Below are 13859 nucleotides of genomic sequence, written 5' to 3'. Positions count from 1 at the left end.
TCGCACAGAGTTGGACCCGACTGAAGCAACTTAGCAGCAGACCAATTAGCTTAGTTGATTTTTATTTGTGTTGTGACCAAGACTTTGTAGACTGGATACCTTTCTTTTCTATAGTCATCCATGGCAGCCAGTCCTACTTGTCGTCTCCCAGTAAATCAGTGTTGTTGGATATGTGATGGGACAAACATTGGGATGATAGCTCAGTACAAATATACTTACTCCGGTAAATAATGTGCTTTCTAAAATTGTCATTGATCCTTCATTGTTTTCCTTTAAATGATATTTAGAATGATTCAGTGGATTCTCACTAAATAAATAACTTCAAACTCTGCTGTTGTGGCAGTTGATATTTGATTTAGGATCTTATTTTAGATTTTAATTTTAAATGGCAGAGAGGTGGGTATATTTAAAGTACTTATGCACTGTTAGTAAGTAGATCTCATATAGATTTGGGGCAAGTGGACATTATTAGTCCTTCCTCGTGCATATATCTTCCTGGTCTCGAGTATGTTAACAGAATGACCAAAGAACTTACGGTGTAGGACAGTGTCTTTTAAACTGTGTTCCACTGTGTTTTGGATGGATGAAGTTTGTGCAGAATGATTCAGTGCTATAGGAAACATATATTTGTTTGTGTTTCATTTGCTTTGTGCATGTGTTCTGGGATTATCTGCTAAAGAGAGATGCCAAGTGGTCAGGGTTTCCGATTCCTCCACTGGCAGTTGGAACAGGTCCATTTTTATCTGTTACATATTGGATTGGGATTCTGTATAAAAATACAAGCAAGGCAAACAAAGATAAATTTGGAAAAGGGGGTTTTCACTTTTGAAAAAAAGTTGAGAACTAATATAAAACTTTAGGATTCTGGGGAAAATATTTACAAATGATATCTGATAAGTGTCTGGTATCTAGAATATATATCTTATAACTCAGCAACAAAAAGACAACACAATTAAAAATGGGCAAAGGACCTGAGTAGACATTTCTCCAAAGAAGATATAATACAAATGACCAAGAAACACATGAAAACATGCTCAAGATTATTAGTCATTAGGGAATTGTAAATCAAACCACAGTGAGATACCACCTCGCACCCATTAGGATGGACATAATCAAAAAAGTGGTAAATAGATTGGAAAGAATATAGAGAAATTGGAACTCTACAGTGCTAGTGGGAATACAAAATGATTCAGCACTGTGGAAAACAGTTTGGCTATTCCTCAAACGGTAAACATTGCCATATAAGCCTGTAATTTCATTTCTAGATATATATGCAAAAGAATTAAAAACAAATATTCTGATATGTACATGCACAAACATGTTAGTAGCAGCATTATTCGTAATAGCCAAAAGGTGGAAATAGCCAAAATGTCTCTCAGTGTGTGAATGGATAAACATCCAGTGTAATATTACTCAGTTATAAAAAGAAATGAAATAATGAACTTTCAAAACATCATGAAAGAAGCCAGACACAGAGGGTCATATATTGCATGATTCCATTTACATGAAATATCCAGAAGAGGAATCTGTTTCGAACAGACTGGTGGTTGCCAGGGGATTGGGAAGAGAAGAATGGAGAAAAACTGCTTAATGGGTAAGGGCTTTTACTCTGAAGTGATAGAAATGTTTTAGAACTAGATACAGCTGATCATGGCTCAATATGAGGTACTAGATACCAGCAGATTATTTACTTTAAGTTTTCTAACAAAAATTATGAATCTGCTTGTGGTTACTCTGTTGGCTTCATCCTCATACGTTAGTGGGGTAGCTATCAAGTAGTGAAGACAGATTAATTTCCTAAATTTTCAGAAGATGCCGAGACTTCAGGTGGTCTAGTGGTTAAGAATCTACATGCCAGTGCGGGAGACACAGGTTCAGTCCCTGGTCTGGGAAGTTTCACATGCTGTGGAGCAGCTAAGCCCGTTGACTGCAGCCACTGAGCCCGAGTAGTTGCATGCTGCAACTGCTGAAGCCGGAGCACCTAGAGCTGTGCTCTGCAACAAGAAAAGCCACTGCAATGAGAAGCCCATGCTCACCACAGCTAGACAAAGCCTGTGCACAGCAGTGAAGACCCAGTGCAGTAAACATAAATAAATGTTTAAAATTTAATACTGTTGGAAAAAAAAGAAAATGCCAGCAAGATACCTGCTTGAGTGAAATTATATGATCCTGCCTGGAAAATATATATTCCAGCAATTTGATAGAGAATCAAACCTCCAGACTCTGCCATTTAATTCCTACTTAAGAATTCAGTTAAGAGAATGAAGTCTTTGAGGAAAGACTAGGAGGTATTAAAAAGATAGCATTCTGTTTAGCATACCTGGTCCCCCCTCACTAAATTCATACATTATCTCAGTTTTCTATATTTTGTGCTTGAAATGGAAGAAAGCTATGTAATACTTGGAACATGGCTTTTTAGTCTGTCATATAATTGTTTTTATTGAACATAATTTTATTTTTGTTATACATTCAGCCTACATCTTAAGAAAAAGTTGGAAAAATTGGATTATATACTTCTGTTGGGATAGTGTTTAGAACAGCTGTGTAAGATAAATACTACTGTTACCCATATTTTGTAGCTGTGGAAACTTGAATCTTATTTTAAGAAAGTTGTCTGCAATACCCCACACAGTAAGTGCTGGTGCTGGGCTTTAAACCCAGGTATTTCAGACAACTCTGATAGTACATTACACTGATTTTTTGAAACATTTTTTGGCAGTGGAATTTTTTAAAATAAAGTTTTAATTAAATCCCAATAGTAAAACATAAAATTGGTATTATTAATGAATTTATTTTTATAAGTTGGAATGTATATTATTTACTTGTTAGAACGGCATTCATGATTATTTTGTTTCTAGTTAATTTCTAGTTTTAGTTGGGCAGTGTGGAGAAAGCTCTCATTCATACCTTATTTGCATAAGACAGCAGTTAAACTCTTTTATATTTTATGGTTACTTTTTTTCCCCTTCTTTTTTTTTCTATTTGGCTGTGTCACTTGGCTTGCAGGATCTTAGTTTCCCAACCAGGGACTGAACACATGCCCTCAGCAGTAAAAGCTCAGAGTCCTAACTATTGGACCACCAGGGAATTCTCTTTTTTTTCTTTTGACATTCTAAAAATTCAAACATTATAGAGGTATAGAAATGTATCACATAAAAGATTAAAGTTCTCCATAATTCCCATGGTCTTCTAAGAAAATGGTAGCCTTTTTAGCCTTTTTAACTCACTGACAAAGGCTTGCATCCTCTAATATAAATAACATCAAAACCATTATTAATCATGATAGGTAATACAACATAGAATAAGATGGTCATTTATTTTCTCATTCTGACTGACTTATGCTGTGATAAGAGCACTTTGAACAGAGGTCTCTTCAAATAGCATTTGATTTCCCACTGTACACATGGATAGACTTGCACAGCCTAGCATCTCTTCACTGCAGAAATGTTTCTTAATCCATAACCATTTTCAACAAGTTAACATGTGCATACAAAGATGTCAGAAGAATCTTTATCTGGAGACTGTTTAAAAATATAGATAATCATGTATTTTAAACAGATGTGTATTTCAAATAAGAAACATCTCTGCCAGGCCCTGGGATGTTGTAGAACAGAGTTTGAACACTACTGGCTTGGATTCTCAAGAGGTGGCAGTTGTCTCTATCTCAACACCATTTAATTCTTATAAATCCTGTTTATCATAATTCTTCAGTCCTCTAAAATGCCTTGTATTATAGGACATAATTGTAAGAAATGGAATGACTATATAGTGAGATACTATAACCTAGAAAACTGAGTTTTGGTTCTACTTTTTATTTTAGTTCTGTGTGAGGTTCATTTTATGATTACTAGCCACTCTTCTGTGAATCTCCAAAAGGTTCCAGTTCCGGTACCTTCTTTATAATAGGTGATTTTACCATGTTAACTTCCAAAGTCTCCATAAGAAATGGTAGCAAACCTGGTAGCAGTATAAAAAAAATTTTTTTTGATGGAACATATAAAGCATAGGTAGAAAGTTCTGTAAGACTTTGGAAAGCCTTCTTCTTACTTTACTTTTTCTTACATTCTTTAAGCCCTGCACCCATCTTCTTTAGGAATCTGTCCTTTTTTCTTCATTCTTGTTATTATTCTCCTTCATTGATTTATATCAGTTCCATTAAGCTGGTCCCTGGTGAGGATGTACAAAAATGTTTCTGTATCCTTAGGTATATTTGCAAGAATGTGCTGGTTCCCATTCCATCATGTTGGAATATATTGATTTTCTTATTGAGAGATGAATATAACGCTTTTAGCCATTAAGCTGAATAACATGTTTATCTTAAATCTAAGCATAAGATAAAGTATTAAGATTAAAGATTGTGTAAAACATTTTGCCAGCCTGACTGAAAGATACCATGATAAATTTAGTGTATGTTTATAGTGATACTTTTTTACATTAGCCTTGAAATTTAGTGACTTATTCACTGTTAAGTCTAATGTGTGAAGTTCCGTGTTACATGCATACACAACTTGTCTCACTGAAAGTGAGTGATTCTTAACTGCATCAAGGAGCAGTTTTCTGATCTTGTTGACTTTTCCCCTTTAGAATCCTCAAAATCAGGCTTTCCTTTATACCTGTAAAACTAAATATTGCTTGTCTGTCCTAAGATAACTTTTCTTTGTCCTGGAAATTAGAGATTAGAGAGATATGAAGCTGTAAACATGCTTAAATTTTAAGATCCCATAATGCCATTCCAAAATTTTTCGATTTATTAGGCATTGGCGGCTGCTGCTAAGTCGCTTCAGTTGTGTCCGACTCTGTGCGACCCCAGAGACGGCAGCCCACCAGGCTCCTCCATCCCTGGGATTCTCCAGGCAAGAACACTGAAGTGGGTTGCCATTTCCTTCTCCAATTAGGCATTGGAGAGCGTTGGAATATTTTGATTCAGAAGATTCAGTAATAGGGATTATTGTGGACAAAATGTTTTAGAAGTTTGATTTGCTGAGATATAACATATAGGATCAAATTGAAGAGAAATTGACACTGGAGGATCAGTCAGCCTTTTAGTATTTTGAGGAGGAAGTCAGAATGGAAAAAATGAGCATTAATGTGTGGTTAACATAGTTGCTTTTTTCTTCTTCTTTCAGGATCCTCTTGTCCATTTATCAGAAGATGTGATAGCAAGAACTTATAACATTTTTGCTATTATGTTTCGATATGCAGTAGAGATACTAACCTGGGAAAAAGAAAGTGAATTGCCACCAGATTTAGAGATGATGTAAGTACAACCCATTTATTCTTGGTATTTGCTTATACTCAGTTTTAACCATTTTGATTCTCATTCCTCAAATTAATACAGCTAGGATTGAACATAATCTTTTTTAATTATTAGTTTTCAACAAAATAATAACCTTGATTTTATAGTTTTAAAATATATGTGAGCTGTTTAATTAGTAGAGGTTTTTCCCTGTTGGTTGCTTTGGCTGATTCATAGCCATATTTTAGCCGCATCAAAGCTGTACCACTGGTTGCAAGCATGGGCATTTTTCTCTTCTTTTTGTGTTAAAGCTGTTAACTCGATAATTCTTTTTGTTTCATCTGTCAGATTTGATTAGGGAATGAGCACTGTGACCTAAGTGAAGTGAGTTTTTTGGTTTGACTAAATGCACAAATTCAGTTTTAACCATTTTGATTCTGAATTTTTTTAAAGTGTATTCTATACTTTGTGCTTCTTTGGGTATACATCTAACATTTTTTTTTATAACCATTTGTTCTTAAATTATTGAGGAGATTGTAAATTTGCAACCAGAGAGCTGGATTCTGCTATAGCTGTATTGCAGCTAAGGACTTAACTTTTTTGCATGAATGTGTTTGCCTTGAGCAGCCTTCTCTTTTACTTTTAACTCTAACCAAGCTTGTTGGAATCATACTCATACTCAAGGTTGAATACAAGTGAGAGTTTAAAGGACATTGGTGCTGTATCTTTTTTGCTTTCTCAACAGTGTTCCAAATAATCAGGTTATGGTTTCTGTTTCTTAATGAAATGTTAACATTTCTTTTTGGAAATGTTGAAAATGACTTAGTTAACCTCATAACTTTATCTTCATGTATTTTGAGTTGGGAACCAACCAAGATCTAAATCTAAAATCCAAATTGAGACCCTAGAGAATAGAAAAGTTGTGTTTTTATTTTTCTGTTCCATTGTAAGTTTGGGACCACCAGCATAGAAGGGAAAACAATCTAACTTACTTCTCTTGTAATGTTTTCTCATCTTAGTAAATGATGTTTCATCTACCCAGAAACTTGAATCACGCATATATCCACTTAGATTTTGGGTCCAGCAGGTTCCCCCTGTATCAAGTTGTTCTACTTTTGTTCATCTGCATTACTACTCTGGTAGTCCAAATTACATTAATTTCATCCTTGGACAGCATGATACCCTTAACCAGACTGCCATAACCACTCTTGTCTCCCTCAGTTCATTCTCCACACTGTAGCCACAGTGAATTTTAAGGCAAATCTAACTATAGCTCTTATTTCACCATTTCAAATCCTGGATTGCTCTTAGGATGGAAAAGTCCAAATGTTTCAAGGTCTTTAAGATTTCTGCCTCTCTCCAGACTAACTTCCTCCTTCCTCCCAGTGCTCCACCGCCCAGTTTACCTTAACCACCTCAGGGTCTTTGCGTTCACTTTTTTCTAGCCCATAGTTTCTCAGCCTTGGCACTGTTGACTTTGGGGGCCAGATATTATGGGTATGACTTGTGCATTGTAGAATTTTTAGCAGCATCATTGGCTTCTACCCACTGGACATTAGTAGCACTCCTATCCCAGTCATGATGACCAAAAATGTCTCCAGACATTGCCAACTGGTCATCTATAGAGGGCTGAGAAGAATTCCTCCCAGTGAGTACCGCTGATAGCCAGTTCTGACTTCAGCTCTCAAGTTACTTCTGTAGCAGTTCCCTGAACTCCCAGACCGGTTTTATCCCACTCTGGCATCCTGTTCTTGATAAAAGCCAGTTCACACAGGTTATATGTATGTATCTTTCACACCAGCTTGATAACATTGTAGAATGTAGGGACCACAGATGACTTCATTACAGATATGTGCCTAGTACCTCGCACATTCCCTAGGACAAAGTGTCTGAAGTGAAAATGTTAGGTGCTCAGTCATGTCCAACTCTTTGTGACTCCACGGATTGTAGCCCTCTAGCCTCCTCTGTCCATGGAATTCTCCAGGCAAGAGTAATGGAGTGGATTCCATTCCAGGGAATCTTCCCAACCCAGGGATTGAACCCTGCGTTTCAATCTGCATTGTAAGCAGATTCTTTACCGTCTGAGATACTAGAGAATCCCAGGACAAAGTGTTCTCTTAATAAATCATCCTGGAGCAGGGTGATAGGCAAATAGATGATGTATGATTAATGTTTTATCCCACAGTGAGAAGAGTGACACCTACTATTGCATGCTGTTTAATGATGAGGTTCATACCTATGAACAAGTTATTTATACTCTTCAAAAAGCTGTTAACTGTACACAAAAAGAAGCCATTGGCTTTGCAACTACAGTAGATCGAGATGTAAGTAATTTCGTTACATTGATGTAATTACACTTTTAATACAGGTACGGTATCCTGTGTTTGTCTAGGTTATTTTTTTTAATTTCATATGAATATGGTCCCGAATATATATTGGCTATAACTGTAGGCTATTGTCAGAAAGTTTAGGTGAAAACATAAATTGCCTTCATTCTACACAGAAGAACAAATGTAGTGTTGTTCAAAGGTATATACTTACTGATGGCTTGAAAATGTTAGGATTGCTTTGAAGGAAAATACTTCCTAATTGATGAATAAAATAAACATTGTAAATATTAAAAATTGACCAGAATTGTTATATGCTCATATAACACTGTTTACTGGTTCAAAAGTTATTAATACTGAATATAAATATTTTTGCAAGTTAATGTCAAATGTTTTTATGTACAGGGACGTAGGTCTGTTCGATATGGAGAATTCCAGTATTGTGAACAAGCAAAATCAATAATTGTGGTAAGTAATATAAAAACATGTCTACACTTGTATTTTTTATTAGTAAAACTAGTCCCACATTTTGGTGTTTATGAACACATTTTTCTGCCTTCATGAAAGCTGACGTCAGCTAAAAATCATGTTTAAGGATACATTAGTTTAACATTGCTTGTTGCTTTACCTAGTTTTTTTAAGCTTTAAGATGGATATAAAAAAATGAATGTTTAGATGCAATACATATATATTTTTTCTCTCTTCTATTTCTTCATCACAGATGTCTTAGAAAGTTTTTTGCTTTTTGTTTTGCTTTTGATAGGGTTTCATGTTACCTTTTTAGGAATTAAATTGGCCTTTAGCACCAAGATTAGAATTCAGGGGAAGTTGTTGGTACCTTATAACAAGGTATGCTGTATATCCTAATAGCATTTAGTGTATAATACATCTGAAACAAAACTGTTTCCCACATTTAGATTTATTTTTAAAAGTTAGAATTTATTGTTTTTAACTATTCCATGTAACTGCATTTTATGTAAATGTCCTTTTAAAGTATAATTTTATATACTGTAAAATATTTTAAATATATAGATAAAATATGGAGATAACACAGTAAATGCCTGTGTACTACATTATATCTTATTTTCTTCGTGCTTATTTTAAATAAATAAAATAGTACAGAGGCCCTTGTATTCTCTTCTAAATCCCATTCCCCTTCCTCTTTCACTAGAGATAACTACTTTTGTTAATTAATTTTTCATTTCCACACACGCCTTTATACTTTTATCTGCTAAATACCTATCAATATTATATGCATTGATTTGGAGGTCTTTAAACATTATGTAACAAGATTCATACTGAATGTATTATATTGTAACTTGGCTTTTCATTTCAGTGTTTTTTCTAGATTTATCTGTGTTGATACATGTATGGTATAAAGTATTCCATTGATGACTATACCATCAATGATGACTTGTCTTTTCCTGTCGGTGGTGTTTCTAGATTTATCTGTTTTGATATATGTATCTGTAAAGTATTCCGTTGATGACTATACTATAATTTTACATTCTCCTGTTGATGGAGAGTTTGGATATTTCCAATTTTTTCCAATACTGTCAGTCCTGCTATGGACTTTTTTTGGTTCTCTTGTGGCATAGAAGCAAAAGTTTCTCTAGTATATATACCAAGAAATGGAATTGTCAAGTTGTTAAGTTATAAGCATTTTCAGCCATACTAGATTTTGCCAAGTTAATCTCCAAAATAGTGGTACCCAATATACATTCCAGCCAGCAGTGAAGTAGAGTTCCCATGTCTCTACCACTTTGTCAGAACTGTATATTGTCAAATTAAAAAATTTTGCCAACCTGCTGTGTATGTATGGCATCTCATCTGTTAAATTCGCACTGCCTCGATTACTGAGTATCTTATTTCATATTTAATGTATTGGTCATTTAAGTTTTCTGTAAATTTCTTGTTCATACCCTTTACCCATTTTTTTATTAAGTTATTTGTCTTTTTCTTACTCATCCGTAGGGGTTCCTTACATAATCTGACTCCTGATCTTTTGTTGCAGTATCTTTTCCTGACATACAACTTTATATCTTATTTGTGATGCCTCTCCTTGAGCAAAAACTTTAATTTTAATGTAGTAAACTATATTTTTCTGTTAATGAATTTGTGTCTTACTTTAAGAATTCTTGTTATCTGGACATGCTCAATTTAATAATGCATTAGAAACAATACTGTGGTAGAACATTCCCATTCTTAGAAACTATATACTGAAGTTTTAGGAATAAGAGGACATGATGCATATGAGTTACCTTCTGTGGTTCTCTTTTGTTTGTGTGTGGGAAAAGAAAGATAATATGTAAGTGATAAAGCAATCAGGATAGAATTTTACAAGTAATTTTACAGAATCCAGGTAAAGGAGATGACATTTTTTCCCTTTAATTTGTTGTCTATAATAGTATTATTTCAGTTTTTCCCTAAAAAATAAGTATTTGTAGTCTCTGGTAATGTCTGCATATCTAGATATGGCAATACTATTTTCATAATACAGAATAGAAAGTCCAGAAATAGATACTAGGGTGAGGAAAATCTAGGACAAAGATATATTCTAAGGGAGGAGGAGAGCTTCTTAACCAAGACTAGAACCCCAGGAGTTAAAAAGAATACATTTTTTTGACTACATAAAAAATTTGCGTAGCAGAATATTATTAAAAATGTCAGTAAATTTAGGAAAATTATTTCTGACACACAGGATAGACATTTAATGTTTATGATGAACAGAGCACTCGTAGATTATCAGGTAGGGAGCAAACAACAGAATAGAAAAATGGACATGGGGTTTGGAAAGACAACCACAGCAGAGATAATCTCAATGGTATAAATATATGCAAAAAGAGACTCAAACTCACTAGTAATTAGCAAAATGACAGGGAGATTTCATGCCCAACAGATGGAGAAATTAGAGTGATAAAGTACCTTGCAGGCAGAGATGCATCAATTACTACCATGTATTTGGAAAACAATCTAGTAGCATATAGTAAAATGTTGCCTCTCCTAGAAATCTATCCCATAAAAATACAAGCACCAGTTAGTGAGTGTACAAAGATGTTCAGTACTACCTTTGTTGTAGTCATAGAAGATTGAAACAGAGAGAATATGAATACCCTTCTCTAGAGAATGTTTAAATAAATCCACACCACAGTATATGATGAGTCATTAAGCACCCCCCCCAAAAAAATCTATTAACACAAAGATGCAAAAGAGTATGGTAATATTCCATTTTTTTGGAAATCAAATAAAAGTCTTTATAACAGTGTACATTTATGATACATATAGGTGGATAAAATATGCAAAGGTATACTGTGCTAAAGTGGTTTATGGAGATGGGATGAGATGGGTAAAGAGATGATTCAAAAGGAAAAGGGGGGAAAACATGTTAAATGAAAAGTTTTGATAGATTTAAATACATTTCTCCAAAGAAGATATGCAGATTGGCAAAGAACATGGAAACATGGTCAATATTACTAATTATTACGGGAATGCAAGTAAAAACCACAATAAGATAGCACCTCATATGCATTAGGATGGCTATTATAAACAACAACAGAAAATCACAGGTATTGGCAAAGATATAGAGAAATTGGAACCCTCGTGTGCTACTGGTGGAAATGTAAAATGGTGCAACCACTATGGAAAACAGTATGGTGCTTCCTCTAAAAATTAAAAATAGAATTACCATATGATCCAACAGTTTTGCTTCTGATTATGTACACAGAAGAATTGAAAGCAGAGTCTCATGTTCATAACAGCATTATTCAGCTGACAAAAAGTGTCTTATCAATTCATCCACTGATAGACGCTTAAGGAGCAATTTAACTGTATGAATGGTTAAACAGAATTAATATAAATACAGTAGAATTTTATCCAGCCTTTAAAAGGAAGAAAATCCTGGTACACACTACAGTGTAGGTGAACCTTGAGGACATTATGCTAAGTGAAATGAGGAGTCACAAGAAGGTAATGTATGGTTCTGTTTGTATGAGGTACCAGAGTGGGTACAGAGTTTCAGTTTTGCAAGATGAAGAGTTCTGGAAATCAGTTGCACACTAGTGTGTCCTTTGCACCACAGAACTGCATACTTAAAAATGGTTAAGCTGGAAATGTTGGGTGTTTACTATAATTTTTTTTAAAGTATTGATAACATCACATTTGTGCAGTGAAGTAAATTATTCAAATTAGTGTAATTACAGTAAGAAATTAGTTTAAAAACATACAGCCAGTTTAACACTTAAATAATTTGTAATTGATGGGGCACATTTTCAGACATAAGACCAAGAATTCAGATTAAAACTATAACTTCTTACTTTTTTGTAAGAATCCTTGGATTCCTTCTAGAAAATTAGAATCTGAATAAAGCAACCCGTCGTGTTTTTCTTACACACGTTCATGAATAACTCACCTATAATGATGAGAGTGTAGTTATATTAAACAAAAATTTGGCTTATTTTCTATAAAATAGCCTTTTTAAGTTTGTTTGTTTTCATCCTGTCATTTCTTTTTAAGAGAAATACCAGTAGACAGACAAAGCCACTCAAAGTTCAAGTTATGCATTCGTCTATTGTTGCACATCAGAATTTTGGTTTGAAACTTTTGTCTTGGCTGGGAAGTACTATTGGATATTCAGGTAGGTCCATAAAACCTTTTACAAATTGACTTAAAAATGAGTTCATATGCTCTAGCAAAACTATTTTGGAAAAGTAACAAATGGAATCAGGTGTTCTGGTTTTCTTTTTTTTCTTTGCTTTAGTTTTAAAATACCATCTCAAAATATCTTTATATACACAAAAAAATATTTCCCAAATTTTGATCTATGGGATCTTTTTTATATACATACATTTATGTATTTTCATACATAAATAAAAGATATTTATCTTCAAATAAATAAAGGAAACAGTGGGTTAAACAATTGTAAATGATTTTAATATGCTAATGAATCTAAATCTTACCAACTTTATAAAAGAACCTATTTTTAATGGAGCCTCCTGTGGAATTCTTTCCCACAAAGCAAGCTAGAAAAAGCTACTATAAATAGAACCTAAATGGTTAATTGTTTAAAGGATATCTTTGTTTTGATTTCTATAATATGTGTTTACTGATAATTTGCAACCCTGAAAATATGCAAATTTGAAGTTACTGTGTATTTGAGTTTTTGTTTTTCCACAATCTACAGATTAGATAATCTTTTAAAAGTACTGGTAATAATTAAGAGCCTTCATGTCCAATGCCAAAAATACAAGTTTGTTGTGTAACACTGAAGAATAAACTAGGAATACATCTAAGCTGTCTGTCCTACATTTCTGCAGGCAAGGGATGTGGTTTGAATAGATATTACAATGTTTGCTATAAAAAAAATTTCTAAAACATTTGTATTAAGAAGCTATTAGAAAGAGTATTGCCAACTGTGAACTGACAGGTGAAAATCGGGAGGTGTGGAAATTTAGTAGAACATGTTTGCTTGCCTTTTAAATGTCTTTCCAATTAGTTTTCTTAACCTTTTTTAACTTTGCTGTTTTCCATTGGGTATCTATCTGAATGCCAAGTATTGTGCTACAGAATTAATAAATAGTGTCATGGAAACAGTTTTCTGCTAAAAATTTTCTTTGAGAAAATTTATCATCAACAATTTAAAGACCTTATCATCTATTATTTAATATGTATATAAAATTTTCTCTGTAGCCTTCTAAAAAATTTGTTTGGTAGCTCTTATAATTAAATTTTAAAAGAAGTTTCAGATTATTTTGCATGATTGTAGATGACTAAAAACAGTGATTTTAAATATAAAATATGAAACTGGAAGGTATTAAAGTTCTAGTTTTGTTAATGCTTACATTAATATTTGAAGTTTTTTTTTTTTTAGTTTAGCATTTAGAATATGTAGGAATTTGCCTTCCAAAGCCTCTCATATAGTGGGTATACATAAGTATATATTTTTGTATTTTTGTTTAGTGAAGAACATTTTGCATAATAACAGTAAAATGGACTGGTATATATAAAGTACAGAGCATGTATTCTTTTAAATGGTAGCATAATTTCATATTATACCTATCTTCTGTTATCATAGGATATATAATTTTACTAATATATAATTTTTTAAACTAATATATAATTTTACTAATACCTGGTTTAATTAGCATAGGTGCTTAGAAAACTATGTTTACTTCAGTGGCTTTTGGATTCTTTGTTTAAATTGTTTAAGCATAAAAGATCATTGCCATTCTGATAGACAAATGTTTTGGTATTCTGGAATAAAAATTGGTATATAATGCAAGATTTGGAATTTTTCTCCA

At 33.4% G+C, this 13859-nt stretch overlaps 1 protein-coding gene across 6 annotated transcripts in view; it reads left to right on the top strand.

Annotated features, from left to right (window-relative positions):
- UBR2 (ubiquitin protein ligase E3 component n-recognin 2) overlaps window positions 1-13859 on the top strand; it is a 104569-nt gene that overhangs the window by 33948 nt on the left and 56762 nt on the right. For all 6 annotated transcript variants that reach the window (XM_018038984.1, XM_018038983.1, XM_018038982.1 and 3 more), the window contains 4 exons: window positions 5127-5257; window positions 7422-7560; window positions 7969-8031; window positions 12076-12196. In XM_018038984.1, coding sequence (XP_017894473.1) covers window positions 5127-5257; window positions 7422-7560; window positions 7969-8031; window positions 12076-12196 — 454 coding nt within the window. The remainder of the gene's footprint in view (window positions 1-5126; window positions 5258-7421; window positions 7561-7968; window positions 8032-12075; window positions 12197-13859) is intronic.

The sequence above is a fragment of the Capra hircus genome, chromosome 23 (assembly GCF_001704415.2).
Source record: "Capra hircus breed San Clemente chromosome 23, ASM170441v1, whole genome shotgun sequence".
Lineage (NCBI taxonomy): Eukaryota > Metazoa > Chordata > Mammalia > Artiodactyla > Bovidae > Capra > Capra hircus.
This window is presented reverse-complemented; position numbering and strand designations above follow the sequence as displayed.